General features: G+C 48.0%; 1 protein-coding gene across 1 annotated transcript in view; it reads right to left on the bottom strand.

Annotated features, from left to right (window-relative positions):
• The window catches only part of PLXND1 (plexin D1), a 208600-nt gene extending 196727 nt beyond the window's left edge, over window positions 1-11873 (bottom strand). The window contains exon 1 of the mRNA XM_043976535.1: window positions 10455-11873. Coding sequence (XP_043832470.1) covers window positions 10455-11873 — 1419 coding nt within the window. The remainder of the gene's footprint in view (window positions 1-10454) is intronic.
• Window positions 11874-21232: the final 9359 nt, after the last annotated feature.

The following is a 21232-nucleotide window of genomic DNA, read 5'->3' as shown; positions in this document are numbered from 1 at the left end:
GATCTGATTTGCCTGGGGATCATAAGGGCCATAGATTTAGAACCAAAAGGTTCTTGGCAGTTATTGAGACCAGTCCCCTTTAAAAAAAAGGTTTTCTTTTGAAACCTGTCATCTCAATATAATTTACTTTCTTTGCAATCCTATGTATTTTATTTTATTCATTTAAAAACATGATTCCTAACTGCCAATATGTGGGCCCCACCTGACCTCCAACAGGATCCGCGACACCAACAAGGTTAAGAACGTTGAGATTAGACAGATCAAGTGGGAGGTTTTTTAGAATTCAAGAGCTTGGGGGAACCCTAGGGGTCTTGCACAATTCACAGAGAAGGAAACCGAGGCACAAAGCCGACAAGGGGGATGGCCAAGGACATGAAGTATGCCAGGGTCAGGGCCCAAATCCCAGACTGGCGCTCTCTCCACTACTCGCTGCTGCCAACCAACAGTAATTCATTCCTCCCTAAGGAGGACACCCTTTGCTGGGGCTCAGTGAGCCACGTAGGAAATAAAAGGGTCATTTCTTTTCATTCAAGCATACTCTCTGAACCCTATAAAAATCACAGCGGAGATGGCTGCTGAGGCGTTGGTTTCATTCTCACTCAGCACTTTTCCCCCTTCAAAGAGAAGGCAATGTAATAAACATCTTCAGGTACCCTGGAGCTTATCATAATACAATTTGTCAAAAAATTATCAAGCCTTTCCCAAGAGCACAAGCTCATGCCAGGTACTGTGGGCCACAGAAAGGAGACACAGTGTCCTCGAAGAGTTTGAAATCTCACTGAGATGACAAAACGCGCTCTCTCTCTCTCTCTCTCTCTCTCTCTCTCTCTCTCTCTCTCTCTCTCTCTCTCTCTCCTCCATGTAAAAGAGGGACCGGGCTTATTCTAGGCTTATCCCACAGGGCAGAATTGGGACCAAAGGCCAAAAACTGCAAAGGGGACATTTCAGATGTGGGTCAGGGAAAACTTCCTCACAAACAGAGCCACAGAAAAAGGAAGAGGCTGCCCAGGGAGGTGGTGGGCTCCTGGTTATTAAGAGATCTTTAGGCCTAGGCTGAATGACAATTTTCAGTTAGTGTTGCAGAAGGGATTTGGGGCCAAGCGCTGCCTGGACTGACTGATGAGCAGGTGGAGGTGCCTTGTAGCTTACAGACATCTATAAATGGATGAGAGAAAAAGAAAGGGGAAGTAAGATGTATAGGAGGGATGGAAGATAAAAGTTGAAAAGGAAGGGTGGGGGCAGCTAGGTGGCGCAGTGGATAGAGCACCGGCCCTGGAGTCAGGAGGACCTGAGTTCAAATCCAGCCTCAGACACTTAACGCTTACTAGCTGTGTGACCCTGGCCAAGTCACTTAACCCCAATTGCCTCACTTAAAAAAAAAAAGAAAAGGAAGGGTGGAGCCAGATTATGGAAACACTCTGATGTCACTGATGGGCTTTGTTTTTCTTGCTTTCTCAATGGGGGGTTAGTGAGGGGGGGGCGGGGCGCCGCAGTGCCAGGTTAATCACTTTGGGACATTGTGCTACAGGCAATAGGAAATGACTACAGGTTTTTGAATAGATGATAGAAGATGCTGTGAAGTTCTTGAGTTAATTAACAAGTTTTATTGAGCCTCCCGGGTAAACAACACTGTGTGTTGGGCCTAAACCCTACTAGATCACATTTGCATAGCGTTGTCAAGTTTCTGTGTGTTTTTAGCACAGAAACCCTGTGAGGTAAGGCAGCATAAGTATTATCTCTTCTCTTTTACAAGAGAGGAAAGCAAGGATCAGAAAGGTCATTTGCTCAAGTTCTTACAGTTAATAGGTAGTAGAGCAAGAGCACGGACACAGGTCATGGTACTTCAAGGGCAACATTGTATCTATCATAAGATGCTTCCTAGAGAAGAATTAGAAGACAGCCCACACCAGCTCCAGACTAGGGTAGGGATGGAAAGACAGGGCACTATTACAGAGAAAAGGTGGAATAGAGAGAATTTTGGCATAAAAATAAGAAAGCTACACTCCAAGTCACAGCTCTACAACTAATTAGCTGGGTGACCTTGGGCATATCACTTGACCTTGGTTTCCCCATGTGTAACATGAGGAGGTTACTCTGAATGATGTCTAAATTCTTTCCAGGTCTTAATATCCAAAGAAAGGATGATCAACAAAACTGGCAGGATGTTGTCTTGTTTCTTGTCAAACTCATTTTCAAATATTTGGGAGTTCTGAATAAAAATCTGATTTCCCTGGATTTTTCCCCTTCCAGCCGTGGCAAAAAGCCCTCATGGTCCATTTCCCAAGTGAGTAAAAAATGCGTCATATCCCCAGAAGACAAAACTTTTGCTTTAGGAACATTTTCCTTTTGGCTTTGAGCTATCATTTCAAAATTCAAGTGTCCAACAGACTGGGGCTGTTTATATAAAGCTGCCCATGTGGCGTATTTGGGTTAACAAGCCTTTATCATACAAACCACTGTTGGCCATCAAATCCCAAAACCACAAAGCACTGTGTTATGGGGCTGGGAAAGGCAGAGTTTCTCTGCAAGCTCCATCATTATCTCCTGTCATTTACTCAGCAGAGACTCCTCGAAGGGTAGGATTGTGTTTGGCTGGCTCTCCCTCCACCCCACCCCACCCCCTCTGTCTATCTCTCTGTCTCTGTCTCTCTGTGTCTCTCTGTCTCTGTCTCCATCTCCCTCTTTCTCTGATCTGTGTTTTTATGTTCATTTTCTCTTTCTCTGTTTCTCTCTCTCCCTTTGTCTCTGTGTTTTTATGTCTGAATCTTTCTCTGTCTCTCTCTTCAATTTTCTAAACTCCACTCAGACTCTGTTCTCCAACTGTGGCCACCATTCATTGGTCACTATTATTCATAACCATTCCCAACACCATCAATACCATAATCAGTAACTGGGGAAAAAGCTTGGTCTGATAACTTGGGTGGCTTCCCAGGCGACCTCTTTCCTTCCCAACTCCAGTAAGTGCTCTATAGTCTACTGCAAGATGAATCTTCTTAACACACCATTTTCTATATCACTCTTCCTTGCTCAAGAACCTTCAGTGGCTCCCAAAGTCAGCACAGGATCATAGACATAAGGAGTTATAAGAGACCTTAGGGATCTTATGGACAGCTGGGTGGGGCATCAGATAGAGCACCCGGCCTGAAGTCAGAACAACTCATTTTTATGAGTTCAAATGTGGCCTGAGACACTTACTAGCTGTGTGACCTTGAGCAAGTCACTTCATCCTGTTTGCCTCAGTTTCCTCATCTGTAAATAAGTTAGAAAAGGAAATGGCAAATTACTCCAGTATCTCTGACAAGAAAACCCCAAATAGGGTCAAGAAGACCTGGACATGACTTTTTATTTTATTTTATTTTTTTGGTGGGGCAATGGGGGTTAAGTGACCTGCCCAAGGTCACACTGCTAGTAAGTGTCAAGTGTCTGAGGCCAGATCCAAACTCAGGTCCTCTTGAATCCAGGGCCAGTGCTTTATCCACTGCACCACCTAGCTGCCCCCTGGACATGACTTAAATGACTGAACAACAACAAAGGGATCATATAATCCAACCCACCCATTTTACAAATGAAGAAACTGAGGCCCCAGAAAGTTGAATGAATTTGCTGAGTTCTCACAGGTGGTTGCTAAGCATGCCATCCCGGAGAGAGCAGAAGAGTTAACATCAGAAGACCCAAGGTCAAATCCCAGTTTTGCCATTTATTAGTCAAATCACTGTGTATAAACAACTTACCCTCTGTGAGTCTTGATTTTCTTTTCTCCAGTAAATACCTCCTGGAGTTCTTGAGAAGAAAGTGCTTTGTGAACTATAAAGTGCTAAGCAGATGTGAACTGTTTATTGGTATTTCTGATGCTTTTTAACCATCCTGTTCTAATTGAGAAGGAGCCTTCCTCCATGGCCCAAAGTGATCAGCATCTGATTTTACAGAGAGGCAGGAAGGGGGCACAGAGAGTCAGGAGCCCTGAACTTTCATCTTGGAATGCCCTTTGGGTAAGTCCCTGCCCCTCTCTGGGTCTGTTTCCTATTGCATCAAATGAGGGTTTTGAGTTAGATCATCTTTGGGATCCCTGTTGACTCGGATCATCTATGCTGCTAGGAAATCCCCTAACTTTACCCTTAGCCAACCCTAAAGCTGGCTCCAAAACCCTCTTCTTGACCACACAGTCTCTCTGTCCACCAGACACCCACCAGCTGAAAACCTCCTCTGCTTTCTGAGGGCGGGCCTAGCCAAGTGTGGGGAGGCTGATTGTCAAGTTGGTCACATGAGGATGAATTTGGGGGCCACAGAAATTCCCCAAGATCATTTACTAAATTACAGAGGGGTCTTGATCTGTGTTGGCAAAAGGGGTACCCACACCCATGAAATCACAGACCCCTGAGTCACTGAGTATAGTATTAAAAATGGACAGAGTTATGGAAAACAAAAGACAGCCTGGTGAAGGTAATAGAAAGAGGACTCAGGGAGTGGGAAGGCCTTTGTTTGAGACCTGGTTCTGCCTTTTCTACCTCTCTGTGCCTCGGTTTCCTGGTTTGTAAAATGAAAGGATGGAAGTCATCTAGTTCAAATTCTCTTCTGTATTTATATCTTATGATCCTATGAAAGGGATCATAGCCGGGTTCTAGTCCCTGTTCCGCCATGAACAGGACCCAATACCTTGGACAAAATTACTCCCCTGGACCATAGATTCTTCACCTGTCAAATGAGAACGTTAAATTAGAGGATCCCTCAAACCACAAGCTCATAGTTTCAATTGAACCATCAGCCAGCACTTATTAAGCACTTAATGAGTGTGTCAGGCACTTTGCTCAGTGTTGTTCACATAAAGACAGAGGTAAGTAGTGCCTGCTCTCTGGGAGCTTGTATTCTATTGGGAGGGGGCAGCTAGATGGCGCAGTGGATAGAGCACCGGCCCTGGATTCAAGAGGACCTGAGTTCAAATCCGGCTTCAGACACTTGATACTTACTAGCTGTGTGACCTTGGGCAAGTCACTTAACTCCAATCGCCCCACAACTAAAAAAAAAAATTTTAATTCTATTGGGAGAATCAACTTTTAAATATATATATAAAATAAAAACAAAGTAGGGGAGGAGGGAATATCGGCAGCTGTAGGGGGCAGGATGGGCTCCATTTTTAAGGTGATGCTTGAGCTGAGCTTTTGGGTAGGAGCATCAAAGGGACCCCTCATTTTACAGATGAGGTAACCAAGACCCAGAGAGAGTAGGTGACTTATCCAAAGCCCAACAGCAGCAGAACTGAGAGCTGAATCAAGGTCCTGACTCAAAATCTAGCCTTTTATCCCATCCATTCTATAAAAAAGAGCTCAATTTAGAATTCAAATATCCCCCCCCCCCCCCCCCCCCCCCCCCCCGCCAATAGCCTTCAAAATGCTCCCACATCTCTGAAAAAGCAGACAGAAGCTTGGGACCCACAAAACAATCGCAAACACTGGGATTTTCCAATGGCAACACAAGCAGGCCGTAACCATAACTTAACCCCAGAAGTGACCGCCTCTCTGCTAATCTGTTCTCCTGCTGTATTCCCAGGGCTGGAGTTTAAGACACATTCAAATATTTCATTGTCTCGAAGGTGGGAAATTGATGTTAAATACTGTAGGGCTGAGAAACACAATCTTGCAGGCCCTGTCTCTACACACCCGTCCTGGGACCTAGAAATAAAACACTGCTTGTAACTTCCTGGCAAACTCAGCGATTCAAAAAGAGAAAATCAGACAGATTCTCTTCCAAATTAACACAAAGGGGGAGGGGGAAGACGCCTTCCCGTGGTACATCAGAACATTACCAAAAGATCAGAACTTTTACAGGGTGTCTAACGCCCCCCAAGGATGGCTTACAGATACTGCATCCTGCAGATGTTTGACAATGCCCTCTCCCCTACCCCAGCACCGCCCTCCTCCTCTGCCCACCCCCCAAGATTCTTTAAGGCTTTTGATTGTCCTAAGTGGACACAGTAATACAGTGGATGATATCATGGAGTCAGAGAAGACCCCAGTCTGGGTTTGAATCCTACCAACAATACTTGTTAACTAAACGACAACAAGCAAATTATCAAACCCCTCAGATCCTCAGTTTTCACATCTGCAAAACGAGTATAAAAATACACAGTACCTACAGTGAGGACCAAATAATATATAATACATCAAATGAACTATATAACTTTCCATTATTATCATGGGATAGGCACTGGATCTGTTGGTTTCCTGGCATAGGGAACTTCTAGAAGAAGGAATTCCCATAGCAATGCAGGTTGACACTTTCTCTGTAACTTGGTTTTAATAATAATAATAACAGCTAACATTTATATGACACCTACCATGTGTCTGGCATTGTGCTAAGTACTTTACAAATATGATCTCATTTTATCCTCACAACAACTCTGGGAAGTGTTATTATCATCCTCACTTTACAGATGTGGAAATGGATACAAAGGTTAAATGACTAGCCCAGGGTCACACAGCTAGTAAATGTCTGAAGTTACATTTGAACTCAGATCTTCCTGACTCCAAGCCCAGTGGCACCCCCTAGCTGCTCAATTTTTAGAGAAGTGCCTAGAGCAACTAGCCCAGAGTCACATAGTCAGTATGCGTTCAAAGGGAGGACTTGAACACAGGTCTTCCTAGCTTCAAGACCAGTTCTCAATCTATTACCCCACATCACTTCTCTGTGAGGTGATCTCTGTCTGTCTGTTTGATTCTGTGTCCCTGTCTCTATTTATCTGTCTCTGTCTCCTGTCTCTGTCTCTCTCTCCAGGGAAGGCAGGAGGTAGAGATGAAGAGAGAGAACATTCCAACATTCAAAACAAACTCCCGAGTCATCCAGGATAATGGATGATGGGATGAAAGGAGCCAGAAGGGTGATTAAAAAGGATGGGGGGAGATATAACCAAGTATTGTATTGGCACCCCTGAACTATTACAAGAACCAGGAAAAGGAAGACCTTGTGCTGGAGTGCATTGGGTGGAGAGAGATGGACAAGAAACACTCAAAATGAGAAGGAATGGTGGGATTTCAAGGCACACTGGGAAAGGGAGCATTGCCACTATGGAGATCATAGATAAATCAAGGTATTGAAATATACATAGTATTATGGGGACCTCAGAAGCCATCTAATCTAATCCTGTCCATTTTACAGATAAAAAAACCTGAGGCCCAGGAAAGTTAAATGACAAGCTCAGGATGACAAAGGTAGTAAGAGAAAAGGGTAGAATTTGAACCCAGGTCCTCTGACTCCAGAGTCAGTACCCTTTCCACTGGGCTACTCTGCCTTGTCCTATTAGTATCTATAGTAGAGTGAGTGAATATTAATCCATCAATAAACATTTATTGTGTGTCAGACACTGCACTAAGCACTGGGGATACAAAAAGAGGCAAAAGATAGTCCCTGCCCTTGAAGAACTTACAGTCTAATGGGGAAGATACCAAGCAAACAAATATGTACACAGTATATACAGGGAAATTAGGAAATCATTTAAAGAAGGGAAGCACTAGAATTAAGAGGGTTTGGGAAAGGCTTCCTATAGAAGATGGGGTTTTAGTGGGGACCTGAAGGAAGCCAGGGAAGGTAGTAAGTGGAGATGAAGAGGAAGTTCATTCCAGACATAGAGAACAGCCAGAAAAAATGCCTGGAGCTGAGAGATGGAGTGTCTTGTTTGTGGAACAGCCAGGAGGCCATGGTCACTGAAATGAAGAGTATATGTTGGAGAGTAAGGTGGAAGAAGACTGGAAAGACCAGAGGGGACTAGATTCTAAAGGCCTTTGAATGACAAAGAGATGATTTTATATTTGATCCTTGAAAAAGAGACAGATATCTGGACCAATGGACTCTTGAATTAGGCTGAGGGACCCAATCCAAACGTTCTTAGCTATTTCTGTCTGCAGAATCCAAGAAAACCGAAGGAGAGATCACATTGGATTCGTCTATTCGTTCAAGGAAGTTTAGGAGACTGAAGGAGGCCCGTCAAGGGTCCCCGTGACATCTCTCTGCAGAAGGGCCAGATTTAAATTCTAATCTAAGACAGGGAAGATCGCAGACAGATACAGAATTGCACATTTCCAAATAATCCTGGTATATACAAAAGGAATCTTGAATCTGACAACTATCTGCTCCAGGGCTTAATGCACCAATGTTATCATTTCCTAGGCAAGAGACAGTGGTTTGATGCTATAAAGACCCAAACCACCACCACAGACCAGAAGCTAAAAAGTCACAACTCTATTGGCTCCTGGATATCCTGGCCCTGGTGCCAGCCAGGCAGCTGGTCCTATCTGTTGGTGCCAAGATGGCACCACTGAACAAGATCACAGAAAGAAAGAGGGGGAGAAGCAGGTCCTTCAACAGCTGGCCGTGCCCAGGAAACTTCCTGTCCCTTTCCCAGGGGCAGAAAGTCAGCCAGAGCACCATCACCTGTCACCCAGTCCTAATGGGGATTATAGAGCAATCCAGATACATCCACGTGTCCCCTTATTTCTCAATAGTGAGTTTCCCTCCCTAGGAAAAAAGTATCATATCCCTCAAGTTAGTGCCTCTTCCCATAAGGAAGAGGGATGTCCCTGTCTCTTCCTAATGTGTATATTCCCCACCATGGCTGAAAGGCAGATTTGTCAACTTTGCTTTGGAATCCAAAAGGCCAGTGCATTTAGATGCCCTCAAGAGCCTCACCCCCTTGCTGTCCTCTCACTGCAGAACCCAGACCAATGAGCCTAAAAAACAGCTGGGATTGCCCCAGCATCCTTCAAAGCTCCTGTCCTCCCCAGCCCCCTCCAAGCAGAAAGCAGCAACCCAGCAGTCCTCTGAGTCACCACCGGTCACTGGGGCCCCAGAACGTGGGAATGAAGATGATTCCCGAAGGAAGAGGGGGGTGGGTGAAAAACCACCACGTGTTTGGCTCAGTGCTAACCCACAGAGGAGTCTGAGTAACTCTCCATCAGACCAAAAGTTTACACACACACACACACACACACACACACACACACACACACACACACACACACACACACACACTCATACACAAACACATCCTTCTCTCCTTCCTCCCAGAGGGTGCTGACTGGCACTAGGCTTCACAAGACCTGACCTGGGGACAGATGATGACAGCTAGACCACAGGAAGGCACCCTTGAGACAGCATCTCTCTAGTTCCTGCCTTTGGTCTGAATCTACCCTCTCTCTGCAACTTATAGGCTGGGGCCGGATGGGGGTGAAACAAAAAACTGTCCTAAGTATCCCTTATTAACTTAGAAACCACATATCAACATTTAGAAAAGCACATAGTAACATTATCTATGTTCTGTTGCATTTTCTTTTGTTTTGTTAAATGTTTCCCCATTACATTTTTGTTTGTTTGTTTGTTTGTTTTTGCAGGGCAATGAGGGTTAAGTGACTTGCCCAGGGTCACACAGCTAGTAAGTGTCAAGTGTCTGAGGCCGGATTTGAACTCAGGTACTCCTGAATCCAGGGGCGGTACTTTACCACTGCGCCATCTAGCTGCCCCCTCCCCATTACATTTTAATCTGATTCAGGGGCACTGGGGAGTGCTGGGCTTCACGTTATTTGCCAGGTCTCACAAAACCAGTGTGTCAGAGACAACACTTGAACTCAGGCCTTCCTCCTAGCTTTGAGAACACCACCTCGTGTTTAGGGATAGGAAAACTCTCTGGAGATATGAGGAGCCACAGTAAGAAGGGTCAAGGATAGGGTAGTGAAATCGGGGTCCTCCTAGGTGCCTGAGCCACAGATTTGACCCCGCGATTGGAGCAGTGCAGACGCTTCCCAGCTGGGACTTATCTACTCAGCTCCACAAAGCCAGGGAAGGGAGCAGTCTTGCCAGGTCACTGACCCTTCCAAACTTCCAAGAGGGAGAGAGAGCTAGGTCAGAGCCTCTGAGAGCTCCTGGGAATTGTTACCATTCATTTTGATAGAAAAAGCTTCTGGAGAAAAGGCTGATGATAGACGAAGAGGTGGTCATTCTGAGCACCCTTTGCAAAGCCCAAGGGGACAAGGGCTTTAGCCCCAGGAGGCGGCTCCCAATGTCTAGGTAAGAGGGGCAGCTGCAAACCCTTCTGACTGGCTGCAAAGTTTGTCCCAGACAAACCCCAGCAAGGAAGGGAGTGAAGCTGCTGGGTCGCCTGCCTGGGAAACGACTGTTACATAAGGGTTTCAGGGGGAAGGAATGGAAAGGAGCAAGGGCAGGGGTTCTTGGGAGGGCAGGGGCTTGTGGGGGAAAGAGGAGGAAGCGCTTTCCCAGACTCGGGCATACTACTGGGGAAGAAGGCACAGAGCCTGAAGGAGGAGGGGGAGGATGCGGGTCGGAATTGCAGGAGGGTTCTGGCGCCCTCCACCCCCAAACATCCACCTGTGCTCACAGGCAAATGCTGACTCACCCTCTTCCTCCCGCTCCCCGCTCCCCGCTGCCTCTGCCGCTGCCCACCCGCCGCGTACCTGGATGTTCCTTTTCTTCTCGCAAGCCGGCCCGGTGCCCTGGACCACACTCTCCAGGACGGCGACCACGTCGGGCGAGGGGTCCACGAAGCACGCATTGCGAGCCGCCCGGATCGCGCCCTCGATGTCCAGAAAGCGGAACACGCAGAGGGCCGACTGCGCGCGGGTTCCCGCAGCCGCGGTGCCGCCGGGGGCTGCCCGCTCAAACACCCCGAACAGCAGGTCTTCGGGCCGGCTCGGCCCGGGCGCCGCCGGGAACACGGACACCAGCCGGTTGAAGACCTCGCCGCCAGCCGGCCCGCCGCAGTGCAACTTCAGCTGGATGTAGGACTCGGTGAGCTTCTTGGTCTCAGCGGCCGCCCCGCCGGGGCCCCCGGCCGGCCCCCAGCCCAAGCAGATGCGGGCCAGGAGGCTGTGAGACTGACTCTCCTTGTCTCCAGCCTTGGCCTCGCTGTTCAGGGCCAGGTAGGCGTAGGCTGGGGTGCTCGGGGTCCGGGGCCCGTCCCGTCTGTGGGGCGCCGCCGGGCCACCACTGCTGCCCGGGTGCAGGAAGGCGCGGACGAAGCCCAGTTTGTGCCCGGCCTTGGCTCCCTGCTTGATCTTGAGGATATTGTCGTCGGAGGGGTTGAGGTCGAAGGTGAAGAGCTTGGCCAGGTCGCCACGCGTGTCCAGGGAGCGGATGGCGATCTCCGGCGTGTTTTCGAAGCGGTGGTCCTCCAGGCTTTGGTTGCGGGGAAAGAACTGGCTCCCGAAGCCGGTATAGGTGGCTCCCACCAGCAGCCGGGTCCCGCCGGGGCTGGCACCTCCGAGGACCCCCGACGGCGGCTCCAGCACCAGACCCACGGTGGAGGCGTTGGGGTGGTTGGCCGCTACGTTGAGCATGCTAGGGAAGACTGTGACCGGCTCGGCGCCGTCAGCCGTCGGGGGGAAGCTCACGGCCACAGCCGAGATGTTGCCCAGACGCCTCAGTTGGCAGAAGCCCTGGTAAATGGAGCCGCAGACCACCACCAAGCCCTGCCCCGGGTCCAGCTGAAGGATCTTGTTGTAGTTGTTGGTCAGCATCTTGGGGTGCTCGCAGGAGGCCTGGGGGAGCTGCGGGGCGTGGCACAGCGGGTTGTCCCGCACCGGCCCCACAGCCTCCTCCACCTCCAGACTCAGGTTGGGGCCGGACAGCTGGTAGAGCCTGTTCACCGCCGCCAGGTACACCTTCCCCCCGGGGCCGTCCAGAGCGAAGTTGTTGGTTGGGGTGGGCGAGGGGAATCGCCGTTGGATCTCCAGCGCGGCGCTCCCCCGGAGCAGCAGCGGTGGCAGCAGCAGCAGCAGCAGCAGCAGCAGCGGCAGCGGCGGCGGCGGCAGGGGGGTCGTCACCCCCGGGAGCCGGGGGCTACGGGCTGCGCCCCCCGCGGCAGGAGGAGCCATCCAGACGCCTCCTGAGCTGCAGCGCAGCCGAGTGCATTTGGAGCTGCCGGAGCTAGCAGCCGGAGAGCGGGGAGGGAGGGGCAGGGGCTGAGGAGGGGGGCGGGCGGGTGGGGGGAGCTGTTGGGAAGTGGGGGGGGGGGGGGGCTCCAAGCTAAACCTGTTTCCTGCGCGGCTCGAGCAGTCCTCGGAACGCCCGCCCGCAGCTCAAGTCCCGTCCGGCTCTTGCTCCGGCCCCGCCGCCGGTGCTCCCTAGCCCAGCCCAGCCTAGCCTAGCCTAGCCTAGCCCAGCCAGGGACTTTCACAGCCGCGCGGCTGCCTCGGAGCCTCCCCGCGGGGGAAGCGGGAGGAGGAGAGGAGGACGAGGACTAGGAGGAGGAGAAGGAGAACGAGGAGGAGGAGGAGGAGGAGGAGGAGGAGGAAGGGCTAGCGCCGCTGACCAACCCGCTCCCCGCCTCTCTCCTCCCCTCTCCCATCCCCTTCGCTTCAAAAACCAGCCCTTTCCTCCTCTCCTCTCTCCCTCCCCCTTTTGCTTTACACATTTTATTTCTCCCTCTTATTTGGGGGTTGGTCATGTGAATGTGATTAAGTTGGAGGAGGCTTTGCTCCCCACCCCCCACCCCCCACCCCCTTCCCCTTCCAGATTCCCAGGCAAACGTCTCCTTTCCCGATCCGGCCCGGAGAAGAAGCCTGGGGTTGCAGCCTGGCAGCCCCTCGTGGTCACAAACATACCACCCTATGTCCTAGAAAGCCTTCTCTCCCAGGGGAGAAGGGAACGCGGACAGCCCCTTCCCAAGCTGGGAGGCAGAGGAACAACCCCCCCCCCCCACCTTCTCGCCCTCCCCTGCCCATGGGATGGGGGAATCCAAAGGGGACACACACACACACACACACACACACACACACACACACACACACGCTCACAAACTACAGGGGCAGTCCAACGCTGTCCCGCCCCCCCCCTCCCCCAGGCTCCCCATCCCATCAGGGCTGGCAGGCTCTCCCTGCGCCCAGCTCGAGTCAAAATAAGTTAACGGTCAGCCCCTCGAAGAAGCTGTCCTCCCTTCCCATAAAAGGGGTTTTACAAGGAGAGAATAACAAAGGGGACTAGGATGGGTTGTCTGGCCCTCGGGGGGTCAAATATATAAATCATGAATAAATTGAGAGGGGAAATATTTCAAGCATGTTAGGGGGCGAGAGAGAGCATGAAGCTTACTAGGAATCAGTCACTGGCACCAGCAATAGCCCTTAATTATACTCTGAGAGGACAAGGGGAGGGGGAGTCATCGGTAATGGACTGACCTGGTGTGGCTTGAGTTGTTTCCACTTTAGACCAAAACACACACACACACACACACACACACACACACACACACACACACACACACACACCCCTCACAGTGCACATTAACCAGAGAGCCTGGTTGCTGGGGGTTTCAATGAAAGGCTCCCTCCTTGAGCTGAGAAAGGGCCTAATGAGGCCTTACCACCTGCCAGACTCCAGGCCCTTTTGTAGATCCAGGGCCCTTTTTAAAGAGAACTCTCCAAAGGTTCAGATACCACAGGCCTGGATTCAGAGGCCTTGGAGAAACTCTCTTCTTACTCCCATTCTTTTACTCAACTTGCCCACTTGGGGTAAATGGAACACTGTCAGGTCCATTACTCCTTAGTTTCAGAACTGTAGTAATAGCCAGATTCAAAGCATTTGCATCGGAACTCTAGAAAATGTTAAGAGGGAAATAAGATTACTCACAAGGATACAGGGCTGAGAACAAGGAAACCTGGGTTCTCTTCCCAATTTGCCACTAATATAATTTGCTGGGTGAATTCGCTTAGTTTTTCCATCTGAAAAATGAGAGGATTAGACTGCACAGACCCTTCCATCTCTGACATCCCATATTCTAACACTTTGTTCCACAGAATCTTGGAAGCCTGACTGTATTCAAACAGCCTATATTCTAGCATTCTGTGTTCTAAGCCGCCTTCTAGCATGGCCATCTGATGTTGGAATGGTCATTGCTTTAAAGTCTCTTCCAGGTCTGACTATACTTTCTTTTCTTTCTTTTTTTTAGTGAGGCTGTTCTAATGGTTTATGTTCTGGGTACGGTTCTGTTCTTTTTCCAGCATTAACATTCTGTATTGTGATATTTTAGCTTGAGGTCTCTTTCAGGTCTGACGTTCTCTGTTGTAACGTTCTGTGTTCACAGTTTTTCCAGCTTTGCACATCTCTGTTCTCTGCTGCCCTCCCGAGCTAACATTCTATCAAGTCCTCTCCAGATCTGTTATTCCATGCTTGAAGCTTTCATGTTCTAAGAACTCTTCCACTCTTGATATTCTGTCATTATCCACTGCCCAATGATTATCCAAACAGGCCTTTTTGTTTACAAATCAAGTTTCCTGGTTGGGCTGGTGTGAGGTTCATATTTTCCAGAAATCAATTCTTTTCCACCGCTCACTCTAAGGGAAGGGCACAGGGGTCTGCGGATCTGCAGCTGCCGATAGGGCAACAGGAGTTTGTATTTAATCTCTCTCAGACAGTGCTTACTATTATTTTGACTCAGGAAGGAAAACAAAGGCCTAAAAAACCCCACACACCTCCCGCTGGGAACAACTGCCCCCCTGGACACCAGCCCCTCACCCTCTCCTTCCTGTTGTTGGACTGGGAAGGCCACTTTGCTGATAAACTGCTTTCTTAAACGTCCCATTTTTCCCCCTCTAATGCAAGAAGGGCTTTGATGGTTCCCCAATGCGTTTATAACGCCAATGGTTTCTTTCACCAGGAAATATGAGCAGCGTTTGAGGACCGTGCCGGGCTGCATCAGCTCATCCCTGTCAGCTCTCAGGATCAAGGCCCTGCAAGAGACGAGAACTCGAAACAATTTATGTCCCTGCTTTTATCTCGAGGGTAGGATGTGGGATAGGAGTTCTCAGTCACATGTGGAAAACAGGCCGGTTTGATTTCTGCAAACCCCAAAATAAATAACCCAGAGGATGACAGTTTGCAAGAAGGGAAGTGGGGGGGGGCATTTGTGTATGTAACAGGTCACTGGGAGACACAGATGAAGCATAAGAACCTGTTTTAAGGGTACAAAATCTGTTTTCTTTTGTACCTTTTGGGTCTCTCTCCCCTCTCCCCTTTCCCCCCTCCTCTCTCTCTCTCTCTCTCTCTCTCTCTCTCTCTCTCTCTCTCTCTCTCTCTCTCTCTCTCTCCTCCCTGCTCCCTCTCTTCCTCTCTCTCTCTCTCCTTCTCCCTGTCTCTCCTTCCTTCCTGTTTCAGGGCTTGTTTTAGATTTTGAAACTCAAGTTCATATACTGTAGCACCACCCACTGAGCCTCTCAAATACTGCTTCAGATCGGAGAAGAAACAACTCTGGGAGTTTTGTTGCACCAGTGACTTCTGGAAACCAAACAATCCATTCCCAGTCCCTCGGGCCAAATCTATGGGATGCTTTTCTACCGAGCGAGAAGAAGGGTCCTGGTGTGGAGGTTAGGAAGGTGACAGACAAAAGCAGTGAGCAGCATGGCCGGGTATTCTGAGTTGCAGTTTGTAATCTAGAGGAAATTGTACTCAAAATCTCAGGGCTAGTGAATACAGATTGAGAGCTAGAAGGGACCTCAGAAGCCCTTCAGCCTATGCCCAGTCACTTTTTTCCCTTGGAGAAACTGAAGTCCCAAGGAGGTTAAGTGATTCTCCCAAAACCAAACTAGGAATATAAAACAGAAGAAAGCTTTGAACCTAAGTCCATTAACTCCAGAGCCAGGGCTCTATCTTCTATGCCACACTGTCTTGAGGTTGAGTTTATGCAGTGGTCGACAATGGTAAAAGGCTTTGCTAAGTGACCCGATTTTCCCAGGGGCACCTTTGTCTTGGGTGATTCTGCCTTCTGATGATAGAATCATATATGGACAATGTTTTAAGCACCTTTAAACAAAACAGAAACAAAAAATAACAGTAGTTCTCTAAGAGAACTGGGTTCAGATCCCATTTCTGTCACTTGCTAATTGTGTAACCGTGGGCACGGCACTCAGAGCTCCTGCTTCTACTGTGTCATCATCTATGAAAATTCTGCTCTGCTTCACTTAAATCCAACTCACGAACATCAGAAGAATGAAGGACAAACAACAACAACGACGACTTGAGTATCCTGTGATTCCATTTTGTAGATGAGGAAACTGAGCCTGAGGGAAGTGATGTGATTTGCCCAAGGTCACATAGGTAATAAGTCTGGGATGTGAGATTTGAACCCAGGTCCTCTGACTCCAAAACCAGGATTTTTTCTGCTAAACAAAGAATTAAATGTAGTCACTGACCTCAAAGGGTTTATAATTCCTTAGGGAAGAAGGATGATGTGCGTTAACAACTAACAATCCAGAGGTGACACATGCTAATAAGTGCCAGATTAGTTCAACAGACCAATGATGTGAGAATAGCCCAAAGGAGAGACAGAGAGGACTGTGGGCCAAGGCAGGCGGTAGAGGAGTCCTTCAGGTGGTGGGACTTTTAGAAAGTATAGAACTTAGCAAATCAAAAAGGATATAGACTTGTGGGATTGATGGTTCCCCAAGCCAGAGATTTCACAAGTAGACAAACAAGTCACTTAATAATAGTAATAGCATTTACATTTATACACTGTAGAGTCTGCAAAGCACTTTACATATAGAAAAGGGGAGAGGAACAATCATCTTTTAAGCACCTGCTTAATGTACTAGACACTGTGCTAAGAGCTTCACAAATATCCTAACAACAACCCTGAGAGGTTGATGCTATTATTATCCCCATTTTTACAGATTAGGAAATTGGGGCAAAAAGAAGTTAAGTGACTTTCCTAGGGGCATACTGCTAGTAAGTGATTGAGGTAGGATTCAAACTCAGGTCTTCTTGACTTCAGGTCCAGTGCCACCCAACTACCTCTAATCTACTCCTCCCCTTATTTTTCTTATTTATAAAATGAGAGGGGTGGAGTACATGGGCTCTGAGGTCCCCTCTAGCTCTAGAGGACTGAGAAGGTGTGAAAGGGGAAAAGGGTGCCTAAAACCAGGGCTATCCCCTATTCGAGAAGTTTCCATGGCTCCCTAGTGCCTCTAGGACATCACACAAACTTTTCTGTGTAGTATTTAAAGCCCTTCCTTCTATTCATTGGGGTTAAATGTGGTAGTTCTCCATGGTAATATATGGACAGCTAGGTGGCACAGTGAATAGAGCACTAGCCCTGGAGTCAGGAGGACCTGAGTTCAAATCTTACCTCAGACATTTACTAGCTGTACGACTGTGGGCAAGTCACTTTACCCTAATTGCTTCAAACATCCAGGGCCATCTCCAGTCATCCTGATGTATATTTTGCCACTGGACTCTGGAAGAGAGAGTAAGGCTGATGCCCTTACATAGCCCTCCCTCACTTAAATTCAATTCAGTGCAAGTCATGACATCACCCAATGTCATGTCCCTCTTTGAAAATGAAGGACAAAAGAAAGAAAGAAAGAAAGAAAGAAAGAAAGAAAGAAAGAAAGAAAGAAAGAAAGAAAGAAAGAAAGAAAGAAAGAAAGAAAGAAAGAAAGAAAATGAAGGACAAACAACAATATGTCATGTCATGCTTTCTTCTTGGGGGAATGGTTAATTAGAAAGGTGTATTTTGAACATTCAAAGCCCATCTGGAAGCTTCCTGATTGGTTAAGAGCCTGAAATTGCAGTCTGGTTCATAATCTTTGGTCCAGGGCAGGGTTTAGCTCAAAAGTGTCCTGGAAAATGTTTAACAACCAGCTTTTGGAAAACACATTTTGGAATATGACACATTTTTAAGTTTAATTTGTATTATGGCCATTTTCTCCATCAGTTTCTTGTTTGGACAATCAAGGGAACAATAATTTATGTCCTGATTTTGTAGCCTTTGAGGATTTCTGAAGTATAAATACTTCCAATGAAAATTTTACAATCAGCTCCAATTAGAACTGGATCCCATACAACCCTGGGAGTTAGATTGATCCTGAATGGTAAAGGCGAAGGTCGTTATCCTTGGAAGAAAGGCTTCCTGCTCTTTTGGAGTCACAAGCAGGCTGAATACTCTGGAACTTGAAGTGGGAAACGTGGTGAAGTGAAATGTTAGAGAAGATAATTAAGGAAGCTTTGCAGGGGTTCTTAAATGTGGAGGTCATAAACTTTAAAAAATTATAGCTATTTTTTAACATAACTGGGCTCTTTTGCAATCCTATGTGTTTTGTTTTATGCAATTCAAAACCAGACCCTGAGAGAAGGTCCAGTGCCAGATGAAGAAACAGCCTCAGAAAAGGCAAGCCACTGGTCCAAGGTCACACAGGTATCAAGTGACACAACCAGGATTTGAACCTAGGTCCCTGACTCCAAATCCATTGCCCTTTCCCTTGTGTCTTTCGGCCTTTCTTGGGTTCCCCTTAATGACCTCAACCTGGAAGTATTTCTCTTCCCTTAAAAAGAAACGCACTCGGAAAAGTGCCCTGGCAGGCTAGAGTCTGTAGTAGCGGTGAAAGAGAATAAGGAGCTCGGTAGGTATCCTCTTCCAGTGGGTGGCCATGCGGTAGGTACCCCTGGGGAGTTCAGGGTCAAAACCGTAGTGGAGGTGACTGACAGAGCTTGAACTGCATCTGCTTCTCAGATGCAATCGCCCCAATTCTGTGTGGAGCCCACCAAAGGCTGAGCGATGAGAATAACTCACACTTCCACTGAGTTTATGGGACTTTGCTCTCACCAAGCTCATCCCCATTGCGCTGACATTGAGGTGAGGAGGATTGGGGCAATGAGGGTTAAGTGACTTGCCCACATAGCTAGTAAGTGTCAAGTGTCTGGGGCTGGATTTGAATCCAGGTCCTCCTGAATCCAGGGCCAGTGCTTTATCCACTGCACCACCTAGCTCTGCCCCATGCTGACAAATACCCATTTCACAGATGGGAGAACCGAGGCTCCGAGGGGTTCAGCCACTGTTCTAGGGGCTCACAGCTAGTATGTACCACAACCATGATTTTTAGCTGAGGTCTCTCCTTCCTCTTTCCTGATGCACCACACAGGGGCCGGGCTTCCCCTAGCTAGTTTAGGGTTGGCGGCTATTCCCAAGAAGCCAGCATAATCATAATCTGACTACCCTGCTCCTCCACTTCCCTTGCCAGTTTCTCAGAAAGGTTTCCCCAGGCATACCCCCCACCCCACCCCAGTTATCAGGATAAGATTCTGTAAATTCCCAGCCCAACTGAGCCGGGAGAGAAACCTCAGGATTTCTCTGAACAAGTCCAGAATGCCCTGCTCTCAAATCTCCAGGTTTTCTCTCTGTTGGTGAAAAGTTTCCATCTTCCTCTCCCCTGCCCTACCCTGCGCAGACTTCACTTTCCAGAAAAGCTTCTGCCTTCACTCTGCTCTCTCTCCCTCCCTCCCTTCATGCATTCATTAGGGAAACTTCAAAGCCAAGAACCTGGCTTATTGAGATGAACTGGATGGAGGCATCAAGGTGAAGAATCTCTTAGATTTGAAAAAATGATCACCCCCAGAAGCAAATCCAAGCAGCACCCCGGGGGGCCGAGGGCTGGCAGCAGTGTGCACCCATTTGGCAGCCGAGAGCCTGCCCAGGGGAGCTCTTTTTTTCAGGGGAGCTCTTGGTTTTTTTAGCTCTTTTTTTTAAAAATGGAAAAAAATCACTTCTCCCCTTTCCCCATTTCCCTCCCCTTCAGGTCAGAAATCTGACAAATGCAATTAATTGGTGAAGAACGATTGCACTCACCAGCAAGGGCAAGGAGGGGAACAAGATGGAGGCTTAAAAAAAAAAGCATCTGTTGGAGCTCCCCAAAAGGAAGCTGGTCTTATAGAGATGGATAGAAATGGGAAGTCAGGGGACCTTGGATCCCACTCCTGACTCTGTCACAACCTGTGTGACCTCGGGCTAGTCACTCAGCTTCCATTTCCTCATGTGTTAAATAGGGGAACTGGACTGGTAGGTAGGAAATTGAGGCCCAAAGAGGTAATAATGATAGCTAATGTTTATTTAGGGCCTAAAGGCTTAGGATCTTGTTTGAGTCTCACAATAACTTTGTTAAGCAGATGCTACTATTAGCCCCATTTTATAGATGAAGAAACTGAGATGGACAAATTAAGTAATAATAATAATTGAGTAATAACGAATAACAATAATAGAGCGTTGAGGTGGTGCAGCAGATAGAGTACTGGCCTTAGAATTGGAAGACTCACCTTCTTGAATTCAAATCCAACCTCAAACACATCCTAGCTGTGTGACCCTGGGCGAGTCACTTAACCCTGTTTGCCTCAGTTTCCTCATCTGTAAAATGAGCCGGAGAAGGAAATGGCAAATCACTCCAGTATCTTTGCCAAGAAAACCCCCAAAAGGGGTCATGAAGAGTCAGGAAACGGTGGAAAGGACTCAGCAACAACAGTAATAATAGCTGACATTAGGGGCAGCTAGGTGGCACAGTGGATGAGCCCTGGATTCAGGAGGACCTGAGTTCAAATCCGGCCTCAGACACTTGATACTTACTAGCTGTGTGACCCTGGGCAAGTCACTTAACCCCAATTGCCTCACCAAAAAAAAAAAAGAAAAAAGAAAAAAAAATAATAGCTGACATTTATATCATTTACTAGGTGCCAGACACTATGCTAAGCACTTTACAGTTATCTCATTTGATCTTCACAACAACCCTGGGAGACAGGTGCTATGATTATCCCCATTTTACATATGAGGAAACTGAGACAAATAGGAGTTAAGTGACTTGCCCAGGGTTACACAACTAGTAAGTGTCCATGGTAGGACTCAAACCTGTGTTTTTGTGACTCCCAGTCTGGCATTCTCCTCAATATACATCCTGGTGACCCTTCATTAGACTTTCCTAAAGGTTGGGGGAAAAGAATGAGTGAAAACCCAAAAGAAGGAAAGAGGATGCTCTGGTTCAATGACAATTAGATAGCCAACTCCTTTTCTCTGAGGCCAGTTAGTCAGTCAACAAACATTTATCAAGCACCTGTTATGTACCAGGCATCATGCTAAGTGCTAGGGATACAAAAAGAGGCAAAAGACAGTCTCTGCCCTCAAGAAGTTTGCAATCTAACAGGGAGGAGGAAGAGGCCTGAGGCAGGCCGACCCACCAGCGGCTATTAGAATCCTCTATGTGGGAGGTGATGAGGGCCTACATTAGAGTGGTAAGGTCAGAGGGAAGTCAGCAGGCCTTGCTCCATATTGAATGTGTGTGTGTGTATGGGGCAGGGAGGGCAGGGTTGAGAGATAGTGAGGCATCCAGGAGGACCCCTAGGTTGTGAGCCCCAGGGCCTGGGAGGATGGGGCTGCCTTCTGGGTTCCATTTTGAACATACTGAGTTTAAGACGTCTACTGGACATT

This window comes from Dromiciops gliroides, chromosome 1, assembly GCF_019393635.1.
Source record: "Dromiciops gliroides isolate mDroGli1 chromosome 1, mDroGli1.pri, whole genome shotgun sequence".
In the NCBI taxonomy this organism is placed as follows: domain Eukaryota; kingdom Metazoa; phylum Chordata; class Mammalia; order Microbiotheria; family Microbiotheriidae; genus Dromiciops; species Dromiciops gliroides.
This window is presented reverse-complemented; position numbering and strand designations above follow the sequence as displayed.